The sequence below is a fragment of the Pelophylax lessonae genome (assembly GCF_965119305.1).
Source record: "Pelophylax lessonae genome assembly, chromosome: 9".
NCBI classification, from domain to species: Eukaryota; Metazoa; Chordata; class Amphibia; order Anura; family Ranidae; genus Pelophylax; species Pelophylax lessonae.
In genome coordinates this window covers 212,544,035-212,567,079 of record NC_138776.1, presented here as the reverse complement: position 1 = coordinate 212,567,079, position 23,045 = coordinate 212,544,035, and the positions used below count along the sequence as shown (strand labels likewise).

Below are 23,045 nucleotides of genomic sequence, written 5' to 3'. Positions count from 1 at the left end.
TAAAGCGAATAGAGAGAGACCGTAAGGAAGAAAAGAATGATTTGGGGACTATATTGGGGATTGTTTGAAAAGGGTAAAGTAATTTAGGTAGGGTATCCATTTTTAAGGTGTTAATATGACCTAACCAAGGCAATGAGGAGTTTCCCCATGACTCCAGATCTTTCCTAATCTGAGATAAAAGGGGGGCGTAATTTATGGTATATAATTTAGATAAATCAGCTGGGATCATAATCCCCAAATACGAGATGCCTTTGGATTGCCATTGGAAGGAAAAGTTAGGGATATCAGGGTTTCCGGTAAGTACACATTGAGGGCCTCTGTCTTAGAGATGTTGAGTTTGAAATTACTAAACGACCCAAATCTGGTATATTTGTAAAATAGGGGAGTGAGGGGAGTGAGGTGTGCGGGTGTTCAGGTGTACTGGGGCATGGTCCGACCAAAGGAAATGGCCTATAGGGGTTTGTAGGGAGGCGTCTAGCAAGGATTGGGAGATGAGGAAGTAAACTAGTCTACCATATGTGTTGTGGGCCACTAAGTAATGGCTGTAATCCCTTTCCGTGGGAAGCTGTATAAGCCAGACATCTACCAAATGATTAGTGTGTAGGACTGACTTAATGCGTGTAAGTCAACTGAAGGAGTATATTGCTACATTTATAAATTAATTTATAGGGGGTTTATTTTTATTTTATTTTTTTAGGGTATGCAAAACTAAACACAAGTTTAACAAGTTTACTTTTCTTTACAATGAATCAAAACTGAAAATGTATAAGTCAGTTATGCAATGGTCCAGAAATGAATGAGATATGTTTGTGACGTGATTGAGTAATAAAGTGATTGTAAAGTCTTGTTTTTTTTTCTATTAAAATAACAAATATGTTATGCTTACCTCCTGTGTGAAGTGGTTTTGCACAGGGCAGCCCCTATCCTCCTCTTCTCGGGTCCCTGGCTGGTGTTTGTGGCCCCTCCCTCCTGTTGAGTGCCCCCCAGCAAGCAGCTTGCTATGGGGGCACCCGACCTGAGCTTCAGCTCTGCATATCCATTCAGACACAGAGCTGCTGTTCGGTCCCGCCCCATATCTCACTTGATTGTAGAACTGAGTTTGATTGACAGAAGCGGAAGCCAATGGCGCTGCTGCTGTGTCTCAGCCAATGAGGAGAGAGAGTCCCAGATGGCTAAGGCACTTGTGGACTTCACTTGATAGAAAGGGGGCACAGGTAAGTTTTAGGGGGGCTGAGGGAGGCTGCTGCACACAAAAGGTCTTTTATCTTCATGAGTAGAAGGCATTAGGATAAAAAAACCTTCTGACTTTACAACCCCTTTAATGGATTAAGATAAGAAAATTATTAGGATTTGTTTATTCTATCATTTTGAGAGGGAAATGGTAGAAGTCTTCTTTAATCTAAAAGCTAATATCTGCTTATTAACCTGTTTCTGCCGACACTATAGCCGAACGGCAACTACAATGCAGGCTTACTTTATCAGGAGGGCATCTATTAATGTTCTCCAGAGATCGCACTTCCTATGATCGCACTTTAATGGCTGGGATGCCATTAAAGTTCATGTGCATGTAAAGGCTTTCGGTAATATAGTGTGTGTATATATACAGTGCTCAAAAAAATTAAAGGAACACTTTTTATTCAGAGTATAGCATCAAGTCAATTAAACTCTTGGGATATTGATCTTGTCAGTTAAGTAGCATAGGGGGTTGTTATTCAGTTTCAGCTACTTTGGTGTTAATGAAATTAACAACAGAGGCACTCCAAAAACAGAATGTTTTTACAGGGGGAGGCAACTGAAATAGTTTTCCCTACTCATCTTTTCTGACCGTTTTTTAATAGTTTTTCATTTGGCTAGGGTCAGTGTCACTAATGGTAGCATGAGGTGATACCTGGACCTTACAGAGGTTGCACAGGCATTCCAACTCCTCCATTGCCAGAAGGTTTACTGTGTCTCCCATCACAGTCTCAAGAGCATGGAGGAGATTCCCAGAGACAGGCAGTTACTCTAGGAGAGCTGGACAGGACCAAAGAAGGTCCTTAACCCATCAGCAGGACTGTTATCTGCTCCTTTGTGCAAGGAGGAACAGGATAAGCACTGCCAGAGCCCTAGAAAATGACCTCCAACAGGCCACTAGTGTGAATGTCTCTGACCAAACAATCAGAAACAGACTTCATGAGGGTGGCCTGGGAGCCCAACGTCATGTAACTCGCTTGGTATTTGCCATTGAACACCAGAATTGGCAGGTTCGCCACTGGTGCCCTGTGCTTTTCACGAATGAGAGCAGGTTCACCCTGAGCACATGTGACTGACATGAAAGGGTCTGGTGAAGCCTTGGAGAATGTTTTACTGCCTGTAACATTGTTCAACATAACCAGTTTGGTGGTGGGTCAGTGATGGTCTGGGGAGGCATATTCATGGAGGGACATACAGACCTCTACAGGCTAGACAATGACACCCTGACTGCCATTAGGTATTGGGATGAAATCTTTGGACCCATTGTCAGACCCTACACTGGTGCAGTGGGTCCTGGGTTCCTCCTGGTGCACAATGCCCGGCCTCATGTGGCGAGAGTATGCAGCCAGTTCCTGGACAAAGAAGGAATTGATACCAATAAATGCCCCCCCCCCCCGCTCGCCTGACCCAAATCCAATATAACACCTCTGGGACATTATGTTTTGGTCCATCTGACGCTGCCAGGTTGCACTTCAGTCTGTTCAGGAGCTCAGTGATGCCGTGATACAGATCTGGGAGAAAATATCCCAGGACACCATCCATCGTCTTGATAGGAGCATGCCCTGACATTGTCAGGCATGAATACAAGCACGTTGGGGCCATACAAACTACTGAGTACCATTTTGAGTTGCTGCAATGAAATTTCAGCAAAATGGACTAGCCTGCTGAATAATTTTTTCACTTTGATTTTTGGGGTGTCTTTGAATTTAGGCCTCTGTAGGTTGATCATTTTCATTTCCATTAAACAATGTGGCATCCTTAAGTTCCTAACACATTACCCAGACCATATCAGTATAGATACCCAGCATAATATTTTCCCAATTGAGATCTGGTGTGTTTTAAAAGTGTTCTTTTAATTATTTTGAGCACTGTGTGTGTATATATATATATATATATATATACACACAGTATCTCACAATAGTGAGTACACCCCTCACATTTTTGTAAATATTTTTTGATGCCTTTTCATGTGACAACACTGAAGAAGAAATTACACTTTGCTACAATGTAAAGTAGTGAGTGTACAGCTTGTATAACAGTGTAAATTTGCTGTCTCCTCAAAATAACTCAGATTAATAAAAAAAAAATGCTGCACATCTATGCGCGGGGTCCTGTTATATTGAGTATTAAGGTTCCTGGTTTTAGGTGGGCTGTTTTTTGTGAGGCTTTCACTGTCTACAGCTCTACTCCAGTGGCATATATTTGGGAACAGTTTTTATTAATCTGGCAGACTAGGAGCAGTAGATTAATAAATCTAAAAATGTATATTTGGATATTATCTGACTCTGTATTCAACAATTGCATGACCACATCTAAGCCTGACAATCCACAAACTAAATTTTGGCCAAACATTAGGCCATACAAGTTCCAAGCAAGTCAAGTATATTAATATTACTATAAATAGCCAACTGTAAAAAATTCTAGAGCTAATACTCAGCCGATATTACTATTGATTTATAAAGCCAAATGACAGCAAAGGCAGAAAGTTATTAAACAAAAAAATGAAAGCACCACAAAAGTAAAAATAATTCAGTGTTTGGATGTTCACTCTATTAGCTGTGTTGTTCTACATATGATACACATGTAACAGACTATCAGAACCAGAATTTGCTGTTCTTGGCTTACATATAACATATGTTTTCAGGACTGGACTGGCAAGTACAGAATCACAGTTTGCAGTTGTCAATGTAAACACAAGGATCACAGCTGTATGTTAGCACCCCATCTGTTTCCATTTTAAGCCAGAATGTGCAAAAATGATCTGTGATAGACGTCAGTGAGCACTGGTAGAAAGTGATTCAGCTTTTCATGTAACTAGTGACAGTCAACATTCAAAGCTTCTGTGAATTATAGTTTTTTTAACTGCTACAGGTGAACAAAAGCTCAAAGGCATCTGGAAAAGATATTAGCAATTAGCACATAAAACCTCCTCAAAATGCCAAGTAAAACATTCCAGGTCATTGTTGGAAACATCTACTATTTACCTGAAATGTGTCAACGATTCTTGAAACATTGAGACTCCATTGAGACTCTTAATACACTTGCCTTGGAAAAATAAAACAATGTTCGATCTGTGCTACCACAGCAACATTCCGTTATTGGTATTATTGTGCCCTTGGTAAGTTCCTCTGTCTTCCCTCCTGTTTGCCTCTAGTTAATACAGTCCTTAGCTAAACACTCCAATCTTCCCCATACTCCATGGTTATTTTCACTTTAACACAGCAGAGACAGGGCTATCAAAAGTCATTGTCTTCTTACACTTTACAGGGGCACCCTGTAAAATCAGCCGGTGACCCCACCCCTTAGTTATTTTACCACCCCAATACTGGGCACTTTTACCACTTTCCTTTTTTTTTTTTTTTTTGCGGTATAAGCGAAAAAAGCAAAAAGTTTGAAAAAAAAAAAAAAAACAATATTTTCTACTTTCTAATTTAAAAAATCCAATAAAATCAAATTTTGTCATAAATTGAGGCCAGCATGTATTCTGCTACATGTACTTAATAATAAAAAAAATCCTGATAAGTGTATGATAATTGGTTTGAGTAAAAGTTATAGTGTCTACAAGCTATGCTATGTATCATTGAAAATTTATCAATTCTGATGTACTGACTGCCTATCTCATGTCTTCAGACCCTGGAATGTCAGGCCAGTAAAAATAACCCCTAAATAACCCATTTTTGGAAAGAAGACAGTCCAAGGTATTTAGTAAGAGGCATAGTGAGTTTTTTGAGGTTGCAATTTTTATTCACACAATTGTTTGAAAACGTGAGTGACTCCTGAGTAAGGCAATACCACAGATGGGAGACTTTTCCACAACCTGGCCACATAGAGAGCCCCGACATCCAAGTAGCACCTTCAGGCATTCTAAAGGCATAAATTACACATCTAATTTCCTGACTACCTATAACATTTTTGTTTACAAAAGATTTTATTAGAAAGTCAGTAAAAAAAACAGGTTCTTTTACACAGGTCAACAGTGTAACATCATACATAAGAACAATTATACATTGCATAGAAAAATACTCTGAAAAAATTGCAAGTATCAAAAGAGCACTAGTCATAATATAACAGAATATCAAAGAGTCTGTTGCACATATAGGGTCAATACTGTCAAATTAGGCATTTTATAAAAATCAAGAGGCATCATCAGGCCTAACACAAATATCCCAAGGATCCCATTTAGCATGGAAGGTCATCATGGAACCATGAAGGGAATGAAATATCCTTTCTGTTAACTTGATGCATTCCATCCTGGAAAGTACCTGAGGCCACAGTAGGGAATCTGATTTCCAATTAAAGGCGATCATCCAGTGAATGGAACACATCAATGTATGGATCAGATTGGAGGTAGATTTCGGAACACCTGCGACTTTTACAAAAAGTAAACATATCTTGGGAGAGAGAGAAACCGATGTCCCTGCCAGTCTAGTCACAAGCCTTTGTGCATGATCCCAGATGGGCCGCAAGAGATTGCAGCTCCAAAAGAGATGGAGTAAATTACCTTCTTCCGGACAGCCCCTATAACAGAGAAGGGAGACTGAACCGTAGAAGGTGTGAACCAGGGAGGGAGTCAAATACCATCTTGTAACTAGCTTAAGAGGCGTCTCCCTGCATGCACTAAAACTTGAGCATTTACGCATGTTGGATATCATGTGATGCCATTCAGGGATGGAGAAACTACAGTTAAGGTCTTGTTCCCATTTAATCATATACTTATGCTTATCTGGGAGGGTGAGGGTAACAATATGCGAGTATAGTATAGATATCAGCCCTCGATCTCTGGATGAGGAAGAACAAATGTTCTCAAAAATTGTAAATGGAGGTTTCAGTGAAAGGAGGCCTTGTGATTGAAAAAATGCTCTCACAATGGTATAGTGATCCCTTTCAGAGCTGGGGAGTCCATGTATATCTACCAGTTGTTCAAAGGTACAAAAAATGTTGCCCACTGAGAGCTTCTTAAAGTTCACCAGGCCTCTAGTTATCCATGGAGATAAGTCCTTTCTGCTCAGCGGGAGTAAACAGGAATCAATGTGTCCCAGAAAGGATGTCAATGGGGAGACTTGAGATGTCAGGCCTAGGGGGGTCTTCAGTTTTAACCACAGCCGGTATAAATGGATTATTATTTTGTTCGCAAATGAGTTATATTTAACCGGGTGTGAACCACTCCAGAGAGCCGCCGAGAGATAGCTCATTGAAACTGTAGCCTGTTCAAATGAGAGCCAGGGAATACTCTCGGGATCTGCATTCCACTGTGCAATTTGTATGAGTTTGGCAGAGAGGTAATAAGACCATAGGTCTGGGATACCCAGACCACCCAGGGATTGGGGGGCATAGAGAATATGACTTTTATATCTAGATCTTTTGCCATTCCATATGAATCTAGAGATCTCCCGCTGAAAAGAGCTGACATGGGATCTAGGGACATTAATCGGAAGGGCCCTAAAGAAGAACAAGACCTTTGGTAAAATAATCATCTTTATGGCCATAACTCTGCCCAGAAATGAGATGTGGTACGAAGACCACGTCTTTAACAACAAGCCTAATTTCTTAAACACTGGGGGGAAGTTAGAAATAAAAAGTGATTCATAATGAAGAGTGATCTGAACCCCTAATTAAAGAAATGATCTCGTACACCAGGGGAAAGAAAAGCTCTCCCTTATAGAGGTCTGCATCCAATTAGGCAAGTTAATCGGCATAAGAGAGCATTTGGAAAGGTTAACCCCCATGCCTGACATGGATCGAAATCTCTCCAACTCAATCAGCAAATGAGGCAATGAAATATGAGGTTTGGACAAAAATAATAAGACATCATCCGCATACATACTTAGTTTGAATTCTTTCCCCCCTCTGTGGTGCCCCGTAATAAGAATATTATTTCTAATGGCTGTTGCCAAGGGCTTGATTGCTAGAGCAAACAGAAGGGGGGAAAGCGGGCAGTACTGTCTCGTACCTCTTTGCAAATGAAAAAATTCGGAGTTACACCCAGGGAGGCCAACTCTTGTTTGTGGGGACTCATATAAAGCTTTGAAACCGTGAATGAACCCATCACCCAGCCCGTATTTAGGTAGAAGGTGTTCAAGATAGGGCCAGCTGACGCTGTCAAAGGCCTTGTGAATATCTAAACTCACAAGGCAGGTAGGGGATTTGCTGAGATTAGCATCATTAACAATATTAGCGACTAACCTAATGTTGTCTGAGAGCTGTCTCCCTGGAATAAAACCAGTCTGATCAGGGTGGATAAATTTATGGATAATCTTGGACAGTCTATTAGCTAATAGTCTGCCGAATAATTTAAGGTCGTTATTCATGACCGAGATGGGTCTATAATTTTGAGGGAGGGAATGATCTTTATCAGGTTTTGGTATGAGGGACATGTTGGCCAGGAGCATTTCTTCTGGAAAACTTCCTCCCTGAAGAACATGGTTAAGTAATTTAGTAAGTCTAGGGGCAAGAATTGTGGCAAAGGATTTATAATAAGAAGAGGAAAAGCCATCAGGGCCGGGGGCGGTGGAGGTTTTGAGTGCTTTAATCATATCTAAAACCTCGTCAACTGTACAAGGTGCTTCCAATACATCCCTTTGTGCAACTGACAAGGATGGGACAGATAATCTATCAATCCAGGGGTGAAATTCATTTAAAGGCAGCGTAGAAGGCACAGAGAGAAGATCCTTGTAGAAGTTTGTAAAAATTTCCAAAACTTCCTTGGGGTGCGAAACCATCCTCCCGTCAGACCTTCTAAGCTTGTATACATGAGTGGGTCTAGTTGTCTGAGTTAATTTTTTGGCAAACATAGTAGATGTAGAGTTGCTGTGGAGTGTAAATTTGGCTTTGGACCACCTAAGGGCCTTTTCCGTGTTACTGGAAAGGATGTCATCCAGTGCCTTCCTTTTAGTATGGATCTGATCCATAAGTGTAGAGGAGGGGGAGAGACTATGTTTGTTATATAATCAATCTAATTCTTTCGTGAGGGATTTAATGTCGGACAGTCTAGACTTGTTCTTGGCTGAGGCCAAAGCAATCAAATTTCCCCTGATGACCGCTTTGTGTGCTGTCCACACTATGGGAGTGGGTGAAATCCCATCCTCATTAATTTGGAAATACTCCACCAGTGAAGAGGAGATCTGGGAAACCAACGCAGGATCGTTCAGCAGAGAATAATTCAATCTCCAGTTATACGTCGTGCTACCCAGACCTACTCCCCCTGATTCAAACATCACAATTTGGTGATCAGACCAAGGGCAGACATGGATACGTGCATCTGAAGAATTTGCCAACCAAACCGGGGTACAAAAAATATAGTCAAGCCTGGCTGAGCTATCGTGAGGATGAGAATAAAAGGTGTAACCCTTTACTCCAATATTGTGTGCACGCCAGGTGTCTATCAGTTGCATATCACTTAAAGCACGTGTCAGGCTTTTCGGAAAAGCTTTAGATGAGGCTGTAATGTTACTCCTATCCAGTGAAGGGTGAGCGGCAAGATTGAAGTCCCCTCCTACCACCACATGGGGGGATTCAAACCTGTCTAGAACTTCGAAAAAATGTCTAAAAAATTAGGCATGCGTGTCATTAGGTGCATATAGAGAAGCTATGGTAATAGCTTTGCCAGCAATACTCCCCTTGATAATCAAAAATCTACTCTCTAGGTCGCAGTACGTGGATGAAATATCGAAAATTATACTATTACGTATAAAGATGGCAACCCCTCTTGTCTTATTCTGGAAAGATGAACATTTAAATTGTCTAAAGGATTTGTCAAAAATTTTTGGGTGTCTCTCTGTTGCAAAGTGCGTCTCCTGTAACAAGATTATGTCCGCACCTAATCTTTTATATTGTTTGAAGGCCTTATGCCTTTTATTGGGGGAATTGAACCCTTGGACATTATGTGACAAAATCTTAATCCCCATGATCTAAATAAAAAGGACTACTCTCAATCTGAAACCGTTGAAGGTTGGATTTTTGATAAAAGGAAAAAAGGACCAGAGACGATTTTAATTGAACTAACACATGAAACACCTGGGGGACCCAGGGAAGGGGCCCCAATCCGAGTGAGGGCTGAATCCCTGACTCGGTGGAGTATGAACCCTGCTCCAAGTTAAGGGTTATAAAAGTGGATATCAACCAAAATACTTGCATGATATATATAAGGACCTGAAAAAATGACTTTCTGTTTACATACAAATATTTTCTGAAACAACTACTGAATAATACATGTAGTGATCAACCAAAAGTTTTGAACCTGAAAATACTTCTTGGAGATGGGCAGAAAAATAGAACCCATCCAAAAGATCATTACCCAATGGACATAACCGTCCAAAAGCCGTGTGCGGAGACCCAGACACCGAAGGCGCGGAAGGTCCAAGGGGACCCCCCCTATCCCAGGTGCATGGGTCCTCGCAAGACAGCACATGGGGGACAAACCAACGGGAGAGGAGAGAGAAAGGCCAACAAACAATTTTAAATGAATGCGTCAGAAAAGTTTAAAACGACAGAGTATCTTTGCAGACATACCGGCGGGCACAGTCACCCCAGCACAGCCGCCCCATGGTGAGGGAGCGACCACACTAGGGCAAGGGCACACCAGCATCTAAAAATCAAAGGGTTCACGTATGTGAACTTTAGTGTAGCACCAGGAAAAATTTTCCTCCATAGCGGACATCCTCAGAAACCACCATGTCTGAAGGGATTACGCCATCTACGCTGATCTCTTCTGGTTGCTGGAGTGGATCAGGAGGGTGAAGGTCTAGAGGTGTTCTGTGGACGAGCATCAGGAGCAGCTTCCAGGAGGCCTAGTTTACAGAGAAGTTCTTTTCCTTCAGCCAGATTATAGAGCACATAAACTGTGCCATTGTGAGGGACTGATAGCTTAAAGGGGAAGCCCCATCTGTATCGGATTCGGGCCGCCTGCAGCACAGAGGTGACCTCTTTCATTGTGCGCCGCCTTTCAAGTGTAGCCTGCGATATATCAGGATAGATCTGAATGCACGTGCCCTCCATTAAAATATTGGGGGTGTTTCTGGAGGCCCACAAAATGTCCTCCTTGAACAGGAAGTCCTTGAGGCACAAAATTATGTCTCTTGGAGGCTTATCAGGAGGAGGTTTGGGGCGCAGAGCTCTGTGAATCCTGTCACAGGTGAAATCAGACTCCTGTTTGTCAGGCAAGCAAGTCGGTGAAGAGCTTGGAAACCGCAGGGATCAAATCTGTGACCGATTCAGGAATGCCTCTAAGACGCAGGTTATTCCTGCGATTCCTATTGTCCGAATCCTCCACCTGCGTTTGCAACAAGCCATAGTTATCAGAAAGCAGCTCAAAGTCCTTTCTAAGGTCATTATGGGCGATAGAAAGTTCATCATGCTTGGTCTCTAATAAGTCTGTGCGGCCTCCCAATGCAGCTATTTCTTGTTTTAACGTATTAGTAGATTTGTGAATCTCAGTTTGAAATTTGTCTGCCAGCTTCTCATAGATAGCAGCAAACCCTGCATCCAAATCTGCCTTTGTAACCACACAAGAGTACTCACGTGTCCCGGATTGTGTGCTGGGAAAAGAGGGTGGTTGTGCTGTCTCTGCCTGTGGAGATGGGAGGGCCTGGGCGCCATCTTGAGGCATCCTGGTGATTTCCTTGGTACGGAGCAAATAGGTCATCAGGGAGTGCTTTGGCGGACCCCCCCAATTCTTCTTCTTTGCTGACGGCATGCACCAGGTATTCCCACGGGGGTGCTGAAAGTTATAGGTAAGTGTGAGCGAAATTGGCCCCGGGGATCCTGACGTTCTCTCTCTCCTCTCCGACGGAGCTGCGCACCTAGCACCCGTCCAGCTTCGCGACGCGCATGCGCCCCCCCCCCACCTATAACATTTTTGAAGGCTCTGGAGAACACAGATAATGGAATTGCCTACAAAATGACCCCATTTTGGAAACAAACAACCCAATGTATATTATATGAGGCATAATGACTCTTTTAAACATGTCATTTTTTCTACAATTTTTTGGAAAATGTTGTAAGAAATGGAAAACAAAGTTTTAAATGTAGAAATTATTTCTAACACATAGCATGTACATACCAAGAATAACACCCCAAAATACATTCTGCTACTCCTCCTGAGTATGGAGACATGATCCCATTTTGGACCCCACATTGTATATTCTATAAGGCATAATGAGTCTTTTGAACATGTCAAGTTTTTGGAAAATGTAGAAAAAAAATTAAAACATATTTTATTACACAAAGTTGACACCTCTTAAAATATTTCTAAAAGACATACTGCTACTCCTCCGGAGTATGGCAATACCACATATGTAAGACCTTTCCACAGTTTGACCACATCCAGAGGCCCAAAATCCAAGTAGCACCTTCAGGCTTCTAACACATAGCATGTACATACAAAGAATTACACCCCAAAATACATTCTGCTGAGCAAAGGGTATAAAAAGATTACCTGTGGTTTTAGTGGTGCAGTTGTCCACAGAGGAGAGCATTGGTCCAGGCAGCAGCAGGCATGGACGTGATGAGCGACAGCAAAAGGAGTCGTCCAGGCAGCAGGCAGGAATACTGTCCATAGTCAGTACAGGCAGCAGGCAGATATATTGCCAGCACAGGCAAACCACTGATCCAGACAGCAGGCAGAGATGTGGTAGGCAACAGCAAAATAAATTGTCCAGGCAGCAGGCAGAGATATGCCAAAGTATTCGTCCAGGCAGTAGGCAATCAGCATGGTCTATAAGCAGGCAATACAGGTAGCAGGCAGAGGCATGGTCAGTTCAGGCAGCAGACAAATGCACGAATTAACAGGCCAGGGTCAGATGGCAGCAGGCAGAAACATCAGGCTTAGGGACTTGGTCAGATAAGACCTAAACACAGGGGCAGAGGCTTCTTCCCACCCAAATCTCTTTGAAGCCTCTGGGTCTCCAGATCCTAATCTGAGAATTACAAAACCCAGAAAAAGCCAAAAACATAGTATTCTCCACTATTCTGGAGCCCCTCGCATACGTGAGATCCTGTATTGTCTTGAATCCCACTAATACAGGGGAAAGATAAAAAGTCAGTTCAGGAGGCAGGCAACAAGCATGGTCATTTACCAAGCCGAGGTCAATGCACGTGGAAGGCAGAAACATGGTTGATAGTTCAAGCAACAGGCAGAGGCATCGTCAATAAACAGTTTGGGGTCAGTTCAGGTTGCAAGCAGAGGCATAGTCGATAAACAATCCGGGTCAGACAGGGAAATAGCAGATAACGGACACTGTAAAATATCACTCGCTTCACATGTATCACTAATAGTGTAGTGATGTGTGATAGATCCGGTAGCACTCTCCAATATAGAGGCCTAGCTGGGAAGGTTGGGAACAGTAGTATCAGGTGTCAAGGCAAATTCCATTTTTGGAACATACATAACATCTTCTTTTGGGTTTGCAGCCTGTTTGGGTAAGAGGGAGGATATCAGGGAAATGCCTTTCATGCATCGAAGTGAATTTGTGCAGGGGCATGGCCATGCATATAGAGAAGGGCTGTAACAATGTCCTTGGTATTTCAGGTAGGTTAGGGATCGTTGAGAGCACTTATCAAAAGATAACATACGAATTGTACAGGGTAACTGGAACAAGTAAATGACTACCTTTTCATACCAAAACAGTGATCTCCTGGTGGCTAAGTAAGGCTGTAACATCCCCCCTACTTCAAATGAATAGGTTATAGTCGCGTATGTATTTTGGTTTCCATATGGGACCCTGTCTTGTTTGAAGTTCCTCCGAGGTGTCATCATGTATTGAGGAAAGGATATAGATGTCCCTTTTATCTCTCCACTTTAGGGCTGGTATCTCTTCATTCTGCAGACTGGCTGTTTCCCCCCCGTTTTAGTTTTGTGGTGACCAATCTTTGTGGGAAGCCACAGGCCACAGTTTGCTTCACATAGAGATGGCAGAATAGTGGGAGACTTGTGTAGAAATTATAAACATACAGATGGTAACCCTTCTCGAACAGAAGTTCTATAAGTTGCCAAACAATTTTGCCACTTGTCCCCATATAGGTAGGGGCATCCAAGGGAGTCTAGCTGACTGTCCTTTCCCTCATAAATTTTGAAGTTATAGTTATATCCCGTGGCCCTGTCGCATGCCTTGTAGAATTTTAATCCATATTTGGCCTGTTTACTAGGGAGGTATTGTTTAGCGTCAAGCCTTCCAGTGAAGTGAACCAGGGATGCTTTCATACAAATATTTTTATCAGGAGTAAACATTTACTTGTAGCTACAGCAAACAAAGTTGATTAGTGGCCAGGTTTTAAACAGTTTATCTTAATCAGGAATATTTCAAGGAGGGCACTGGGCATTATTATTGAAATCTCATTATCATCTCGTTACGAGTTCTGGCATATAATGTATAGGTTAAGTAGACCATGTTCAAGGTTAGTCCAAGAAAAAATTTTAATTCCTCCACGGTGAGGCGTTTACACACAAATGGGCAGGCAGATGAAGAATTAGGATTGCTGGCAACATATTGGCTGGCATACAGATTACTCTGCTCCACAATGTAATTTAGCAGATCAGTCGTAAAAAAAATTAATGAAAAAAATAAATTGGGGTTACATTTTCTGTTTGTATCTGAGGGCCTGGCTGCGCTATAAAAGGGGGAATTATAGGTTCTGCGGAAGTAGCGGGCAGCCATGTGGGATATAAAAGTATGTCTAGGAGGCTAGTATGGTCCCTACCTCGTTGTTACTAGCATCTGGCCTATCATCTGAGAACGCTGCCCTGCTTGTACTTGCCACTGCACCAGGACTTGCAGCACCAAGTCTTGCAGCCAGTAGGTGCATGCTTGCCTATCATCTGGGAGTGATGGACAGCTTGTACTCACCACAGGATTTACAGTGCTGCTGGTGGATGCCTGGTCCTCCTCAGATGTCCTGAACCTCTTTGTTTGGACTCTCTCCTCCTCAGAATCCGTTTCAGAGCCACTGCTTTCTACTGGCTCATACTCACTATCTGAGTCTGATTGAGAGAGTTCCCTGCTACTCTTGTCCATCATACTCTGGAGTATCTGGAAAGCCTCCTCGCTGCTGAATAATTTTTTAGAAAAGTCAGTTCTGCACTGGTGATGTTGATCCCTGGTACAGATGCGTCGATATCCTGTGACAGATGTTGATCACTGGTACAGATGTGTTGGTACCATGTGACAGATGTTGATCAATGGTACAGATGTACAGATGTTGACCACTGGTACAGATGTTGACCACTGGTACAGATGTTTAACACAGTGTGGGGACACTGTAACAGGACACTGTTTGGGGAGACTGTGACAAGACACCTGCTAGGTGATCAGTGTCTGTAAAGCAAAAAAAATTGCTTAAAGCTCACTGATCCTCGGCTGGCAACATAGATCGGCTCTTCTTCTCCTCACTGACAGGCTCTGTGTGAGAGGAAGCAGAGCTGATCAACTGACAGGCGACTCTGGTGACTCTGTTTACATTACATAGTGGCTGTGATTAGACACAGCCATCATGTGATCAGAAGGGCCAATCACAGAGCCCTTCTGCAGAGCAGAGTTGCGCTATGCCCAGGGGACACAAGCACATCGAAATCGAGCAGCTGCGCAGCCACGTGTGCGGCCTTGTTCTGAGCGATTTACAGGTATAAAGCTCCCACCCCGCCATTTAAGTACAGTGGGACGGGTGGAAAGCGGTTAAGAACTGGCAGGAGTAGACTGTTTTTTTTCTTCTTTTTTAAGGTTGGCAGTGAAGGCAGGTGTCGTGATTGAAGATAGATCTACATCGGGGGGGGCATTGTTTTTTTTTTTTTTAAATAAAGGACTTCAAAAACTGCCTGCTGTCATTTTTTACACTGTGCCTTTTTTTGGGTGAATGAGTGGGGGTACTATGTACCCCATGTTCATTCACAAAGGGGGGTGGGATCTTGGGGCCTTCTTGTTAAAGGGGTTTTCCAAATTCCGATGGGCCCCTCCACCTGGTGACCTGCATAACCATTGGCCAGGGTTGTGGGGAAGAGGCCCTTGTCCCCATCAGCATGGAGTCAAGGCAGTGGGGAGGCAGCGCCCCACCTGCCCCAAAGCACCCCCCCCTGTCATTTTGAGGTCATGTGGCCTGGTATGGTTCAGGAGAGGGATAGGCCTGCCTATCCTCTCCTTTTCCTGACCTGCTAGGCTGCATGCTTGGATAAGGGTCTGGTATCGATTATAGGGGGACCCAACGCCATTTTCTTCCTTATTTGTTTATTGCCAGCAATTCTTTTTTTACATTCAGCATTTAGTGGGCAACCCACCCTTGCGTTTTTGGTGTGGGTCTATTGGAGTCTAACGCAATTATCTGCTGGAAAAAAGTCCTTGACCCTTTCCAAAAATGCCCCAGCTGAAAAACACATACTGTAGATGTGAATGTGTACCATAGGAAACTATGGTAAATGGATTGTAGTATATTTCTGCAAAATGCACTAAAAAACACATAGGTGTGAACCTAGTGTAAAATTTTTTGTAAGGCTCACAATAACAAAATGTTGCAGATAAATAATAAAGAAGTAACATTACATTCTAAAAACCTAAGTTGAATCCCCTAAGCGACTAAGTGCTTCTTGCACTTGGTCACATTTTTATCTGTGACCGTGTTGTGTATTTAAAGCCATTGCTTTCATTTCACTCTGAGCTTGCTGTAGCTCAACCCCAAACTAAAGCCCAATTTGTGGCAGAATAATTTGTATAGTTAACTAACTAATCTGATATGATTAGTGCTGGCTTTTAAACATAGGGTGAGCAAGCTGTGGCAGAACAGTTTCTATAAGTTCCTCGAGGTGTAGGAAGTCATAAAAACAGTTTTGACAGTCAGTATAGCCTATGTTTATTAGCCAGCTGGTAACATGACCCAGTCAGTACTGAGTACTTTTGTGGTTTGATTTTCTTACAAACCAGTACTCTACTAACATAAATTGCAGATCTTTGTTAAAAAATGTTTTTTTCTCTCCAAAAAAACTGTTTTAAATATACATTTTTGCAAATTCAAACAATTTTCTGCTAAGCAACAGACAATAATAGAAACCTTCAAAAATTCTAATTGCAGCAGACCTTTTGAAAAATCACAGCTTTAGCTTTGCTGTTATGTTCATAAATATTTATGTGTTTCGTGCATGTTAAAAGATATGCTGCTCCTGAACACTGCACAAAATGATGACAGGTTAACAGATTCACACCCTAGAATGAACCATTCTCATCCAGCTTTACCCTATGTGATCTGAAATGCAAAAAAAATAATAACACATAATTACTGAACTGACCTACTGGAATGTCTTCAGAGAGGCTTAGAAGGGCCATGTTCCCATTGGTGCTTCCAGGTCCATTGTCAAAAAAATAAGGAGCATAATTGGTTTGCACTGCAATACAATAAAAATGAACAACAATTTTAACTCACACAATTGCTAGAAACAGAAATTCAAATAAGTACATCTATGGAACTGCGAGAAGCTAACAAAAGCTCAGTTCTTCCAGCACCTTAATGCAAAATAATGCACTTATGGAAAAAGTATCTTCTCAGAATACAAAATCAGGTCTAAAGCTTCAGCTAGAACTAGAGGGAAAAAAACTTGGTGCATATTTCAGATAATTGTAAAATAAACAGTATAGCCAGACAAGGCAAGAATTGTAGGGTGCATCTCTAAAGGAATATTTACTATGTAGACGTTAGTTTCATTTAGAATACTGTATCCAGTTCTGAAGGCCTCACTCACAAAAAAAAATATTGATAGGACAGAATAAGTCCAGAGATCTACAACACAAATGGCGAAAAGTCTGAGGGATAATAAATATCAGGAGAGACTGGAGGAACATAGCATGTGGCACCTTGGTGAAAGAAAGGCAACAGGGGGCATGACTGAAACCTGAAAGAGTTTAAAGTGGAATTAAAGGCTATATTTTTTTTTAAATAGCAAGCTTGTTATACTTACCTGCTCTGTGCAGAGGTTTTGCACAGAGCAGCGTTGATCCTCCTCTTCTCGGGTCCCCCACCAGTGCTTCTGGCTCCTCTACCTAGATCAGTGCCCCCCAATAACAAGTCCCTTGCTATAGGGGCACTGGTGCGTGCTCACTCCTGAGCCTGCTCTATGCGTCTATAAGACACATAGAGCCATGGCTCGGCACAGCCCCCGTTCTTTCCTCATTGGCTCACTGCCTGTGATTGACAGAAGTGGAAGTCAGCAGCTCCCGCTGCTGTCTCAGCAAATGAGGAGAGGGAGTCCTGGGACAGCCGAGGCTCTCGTGCACATCACTGGTTCGAGAGGAGGCTCAGGTGAGTATAAGTGGGGGCTGTGGGGGGGAGCAACACACAAAAGATTTTTTACCCTTATAGATAGAATGTATAAAGGTAAAAATCCTTTGGCCTTTACAACTATGTTAAGGGTGTGATCAAGGTCTAGGGGAAGTATTTTCAATATAAGGCTAAGATCAAGAACAGGTTGGTATGACCTCAAACTAGCAAGAGAAAAGTTCAAAATTAACCTCAGAAAGTATTATTTTACCAAAAGAGCAGTTGATGCTTTAGAGCAGACATCCAGCAGAAGTGGTGAGTCAATAGTAAGTGACGAGAGATCCTTTTCCCAGACCATTCATTTCAACAACAATCTTTCCATATACTTATACTTGCATGTAATGTATTAACTGATTGCTGACTGTATACTGTGTATATATATGGTGGCAAGGCTGCTCTCCTGCTGCCAGGTCTGGGACACGCACGCATGCCGCCGCCGACCCACTTCTCCACTACCCTTATGTTAACTGACAGCACAACCTATATGCCAAAAAAAAATTGGGATAACACTTAATGCCATGGGAGCTTAACCCTCATCAGTTATGACATTAAAGTGATTGTACACTTTTTTATTTTTAAAATAACAAACATGGTATACTTACCTGCTCTGTCCAATAAAATTTCACAGAGCAGCCCCGCACCTCCTCTTCTCAGGTCCCATACTGGGGCTCCTCCTGTTCTCAGTGTACCACTGTAGGAAGCCACTTCTTATTATGCCACACCTGTGGGCTTGATCCCAGGCTTTGCTGCCTGTATCCTATGCCCATTGCTCCTGCTGCTATCAATCTGCCCTGTGAGGATGGAGAGAGGAGAGAGCAGCTGCTCTTGGGCACAGCACTGGAGCAAGCTTGGGCTCAGGTAAGTTTATATAGTGTGTGTGGGGGGGGGGGGGGTCCTGAAGCACAGAATGTTTTTTACCTTAATGCAGAGTATGCTTTAAGGTAAGAAGGCTTAAGCAGAGGTGTACCTAGAACTTTCAGGGCCCCAGTGCAAGAAACCATAAAGGACCCCCCTGACCCCATCTCTCCCAGCCCAGGGCCTTTCTCTCCCATTGCAGAGCACTTCACAGAGGGGGAATCTTTCACATCTTCTGCAGAGGACCCCTTGCTATCATCTTGGGGGCCCCCCACAGTAGCAAAATGCCAGGGCTTGATCCCAAGTTCAACCTTTGTGACATTAGTAGTTCCGCCACTGGTGTCAGTAGTTTTTATTTTTGTTATTTTATTTTTTACCATTTTATTTATTTATTTATTTATTTATGTATTTATTTATTTATTTAATTGTAAATTGTATTTTTATGAATATTTTAGGAGCCACATTGGGAGGCATTGGTGAAATATCAGTGATATAAACAGACCTCTGATGTTTCATCTTTGAGGCAGAGAAAGAAGATTGAGGACCCAGCCCTCAATCTCCATCTCTGCAGCCTCAGCTGCACAGAATGAATGGACAGGAATAGCTATATGCTGCTACAGTTTACTATGCTGCAGTTATGAATGGACACAGGAGTGATCGGTATTGATGAATAGATTCCCTGCAGCAGCTGGCAGGAGAGAGCAGGAGAGGAGGGCAGATAAAAAAAGGAGAAACAGGGTCAATAGGGGTGGCATATAGAGGCACAACACTGTCCATGTTCCTCCTTTAGCTGCTAAGTGCCTGCGGGAGGGAGAGAAGGAGAAGCAGGCTTTCCGGCTGTTTTGCAGCAACTGCAGGAGAAAGATGGAGGGCATGAGTTCTTCTTTATGCCACCCCTCCTATCTAGTTGTAGAACAGGGGAGCCACACTGGCCCCCTAGAGCATGGGACCGGGGCGCAATTACGACTTCTGCAACACCTGTAGTTATGCTCCTGGACTTAAGCCTTTAGAACCATTTTAATGATATCAGGGATTACAAACTCACCACCACCTACTGTAGGTTACTTTTGGTATCTGGTGGGTTCCAATGGAAAACTTTTGCAGCCACTGGGGTTATGGGGTGAAAATCCCCACTCTCTTTAAGGTAAGTGACCTAATATGGAAGAAGTCGATTTTTAGGACATATATGTCTCACTGGGGGCTCTGTGATGTCAATAGAGGTCTGCCAAATGTTCCATCAACATGTATGCCCAGTGCACCAAGCATCAGGAGGCTTTCAATCACCCTAGTTTTCCTAGAGAGGTCTGCTGAAATTGTTCTGTAACCATCGAGCAAGCACATACATAGGCTTCTGGAATTATGTTGCTGAGACTAAAGTAACAACAGAGGCCACACCCAGATCTAAACCTTTTTTTTTCCTGTTCTGCTACTTTTTCCTCAAAATTGCTAGCTCTATCAGTACGTTTCATAGTCATATTCTGTTTAACCAATAAGCATATGACATTATACTTTACAAGTGAGCTTATGTCATTTAATATATGTAATACATCATATATAACTGTTTTGCCCATTAACTTAAAGATGAACGGACCTATGCTTCTGTCAGTGGTAAGACATTTGTGTGCCACCAGTTTACATTGGTACCTTAAAGTAAAATTAATCTTCAAAAGCCATAGTGAACAAGGATAAAAATATTTTTTCTTGATCTTACATAATACAGTCCAGTCATTTTAAAATACTGTATAGGGCACAGAAGGTACATTTGGTTCTCTTAATATAATTTAACCAAACTTTATAGTGTATATGTCTATTAAAATTCAGTTTAATATAATGTAAAGTATAAATAATAATATACTGTAAACTATAGACAGCTAAATATGCCCAAAAAAGCACCTGATTTACAAAAGCAATCAAATCATAATAAATTATTAAGCATTTTTTCTTTTTTTTTACCACTGTCTATTGATTTTCAGCAACTTAATAAAAAAATAAAAATGACACATATTCAAAAATCGAATGCATAGCAGCGGGCATATACACTTAGTTTTAAAATAACAAACTCTTGGGTGCTGTGCAGTTACTTTAAGAGATAACTAAAATTCTGAAAAACTGAAAACTAAATAGAGGTAAAAATAAAAATACACATTAATACAATATAAGATGCTAGCAATTTCAACTGACTATTTTAGTATCTGTTAGGACTAAGAATATTTATTGGGTTATTATGATATTGCCAGCTATAGAATATCTGCTATACTCATTTTTTTACTTTATCCCTAAAACGCCCCTTTGCCAATAAGTGTTGCCTTCCACAGGGATTTGCCTAAGAATTAATATGACAGAAGACAGGGTTCAGGCAATAAGGTTTTCATCTGCTTAAGGGCAGCACAGGCCCCTCCAACTGAAGACGTTAAAACCCATTACAAAACACAGGCTTAACAAAGATGGATTAGTTTTCTTGCCATCAGAGTCTGTCTCTTTCTCTCTGTCGTACATTGGTGAAATAAAATAATTGTACTTACCTGCTAGGCATAGATGAAGAAAAGAGGGTATAAGTTGCCAGGCATTCTTCATTGCCAGAGGCAGACTTGTCACTCTTTCTCCTTGCGCTGTGTAATAATTTCACTTTACAGATCTGTAGTTGTTGGTGCCATTCAGGACAATGTAAGGGCTCTCTATGCAAGGGGAGGTAACAGATGTTAAGATGCTAATCCGATGACACGTCTTATTTTTCTCCTTCCTACTATCTAATTAGACCAATTAACAAGCGAGTAGCTGAGGGATTTTTTTTCTTTTATTAAGGAAAATGTTTAATTCACAAGTGGGATATTATTTTTATGTATACTCTAGCTTTTAATAGCCAGACTTATGTAGTACCTATGGTTATTATGATTCAATCTTCACGTGTAGAAATAAAATATGGTGTTTGCAGCCAGAGGCTTCGTTCATTAACACTATGCAGGAGCTAAAAAATTCACTGATGAGAAATTACTTTAAGAAAAGGATTGGAGGGTAGGGTTAAATGGATAAAATGGGCAGGCTTAAGTAACCCACAGAAATGGTATGACATTAGCCAGATTCCGCAGCTCTCAGAGCAAACAGTTGGCAAGTTAGAAAGCTTGACCTGACTGCTCATGCTTCTCCCAGTGTTACATGCACACCAGCGGTGTCGGCATGCATTTTGCTCCTGATCGCCCTCTCCTCACCATTTTGCACAAACAGTCACATGATCTAAATGTTCTTTTTTTTAAGGCCACACAGCCCAGTGGGAGTGCCATAGGGTAACAGAATCATTCATTCCTTCCGAAAGCAGTAATTGGTATGTGTGTTAGGTGGCACTGGATTTGTGGGTTCATATTTTTATGTGTGCCTTTTTTTTCTAAAAGTAGCCAGCAGTAAAAAGTCATTTGCAGGCAATTTAAACAGTATCATGTATTTTCTGTGTAAATGTCACTTTTGCTGTAGCACATCCTACAACAAGAAAAAAAAAAAATGCATACCGGACCCTTTGAGATTTCTATGGACTTTAAAGTGGTTGTAAACCCCCAGGTACTGTTTGTACCTACAGTGGTGATCGAAAGTTTGGGCACCCCAGGTAAAAATTTGTATTAATGTACATAAAGAAGCCAAGGAAATATGGAAAAATCTCCAAAAGGCATCAAATTACAGATTAGACATTCTTATAATATGTCAACAAAAGTTAGATTTTATTTCCATCATTGACACTTTCAAAATTACAGAAAACAAAAATGGCATCTGCAAAAGTTTGGGCACCCTGCAGAATTTATAGCATGCACTGCCCCCTTTGCAAGGCTGAGACGTGCCAGTGTCATGGATTGTTCTCAATCATCGTCTGGGAAGACCAGGTGATGTCAATCTCAAAGGTTTTAAATGCCCAGACTCATCTGACCTTGCCCCAACAATCAGCACCATGGGATCTTCTAAGCAGTTGTCTAGAAAACTGAAACTGAAAATAGTTGACTCTCACAAAGCTGGAGAAGGCTATAAGAAGATAGCAAAGTGTTTTCAGATGTCAATATCCTCTGTTCGGAATGTAATTAAGAAATGGCAGTCATCAGGAACAGTGGACGTTAAAGCAAGATCTGAAAGACCAAGAAAAATATCAGACAGAACAGCTCGCAGGATTGTGAGAAAAACAATTCAAAACCCACGTTTGACTGCACGATCCCTCCAGAAAGATCTGGCAGACACTGGAGTTGTGGTACACTATTCCACTATAAAGAGATACTTGTACAAATATGGTCTTCATGGAAGAGTCATCAGAAGAAAACCTCTTCTACGTCCTCACCACAAAAATCAGCGTTTGAACTTTGCAAATGAACATATAGACAAGCCTGATGCATTATGGAAGTTCTGTGGACTGATGAGGTTAAAATTTAACTTTTTGGCCGGAATGAGCAAAGGTACGTTTGGAGAAGAAAGGGAACAGAATTTAATGAAAAGAACCTCTGTCCAACTATTAAGCATGGGGGTGGATCAATCATGCTTTGGGGTTGTATTGCAGCCAGTGGCACAGGGAACATCTCACGAGTAGAAGGAAAAATGGATTCAATAAAATTTCAGCGGATGGTAACTTGATGCCATCTGTGAAAAAGCTGAAGTTAAAGAGAGGATGGCTTCTACAAATGGATAATGATCCTAAACACACC

The 23,045-nt window shown here is 41.8% G+C and overlaps 1 protein-coding gene across 2 annotated transcripts in view; it reads right to left on the bottom strand.

The window, feature by feature from the left end:
* The window catches only part of CDHR1 (cadherin related family member 1), a 233,238-nt gene extending 212,191 nt beyond the window's left edge, over window positions 1-21,047 (bottom strand). For both annotated transcript variants that reach the window (XM_082268497.1, XM_082268498.1), the window contains exons 1-2: window positions 20,898-21,047; window positions 16,496-16,591 (exon numbers count right to left, since the gene is read on the bottom strand). In XM_082268497.1, coding sequence (XP_082124623.1) covers window positions 16,496-16,591; window positions 20,898-20,949 — 148 coding nt within the window. In that variant the 5' untranslated portion in view covers window positions 20,950-21,047. The remainder of the gene's footprint in view (window positions 1-16,495; window positions 16,592-20,897) is intronic.
* Window positions 21,048-23,045: the final 1,998 nt, after the last annotated feature.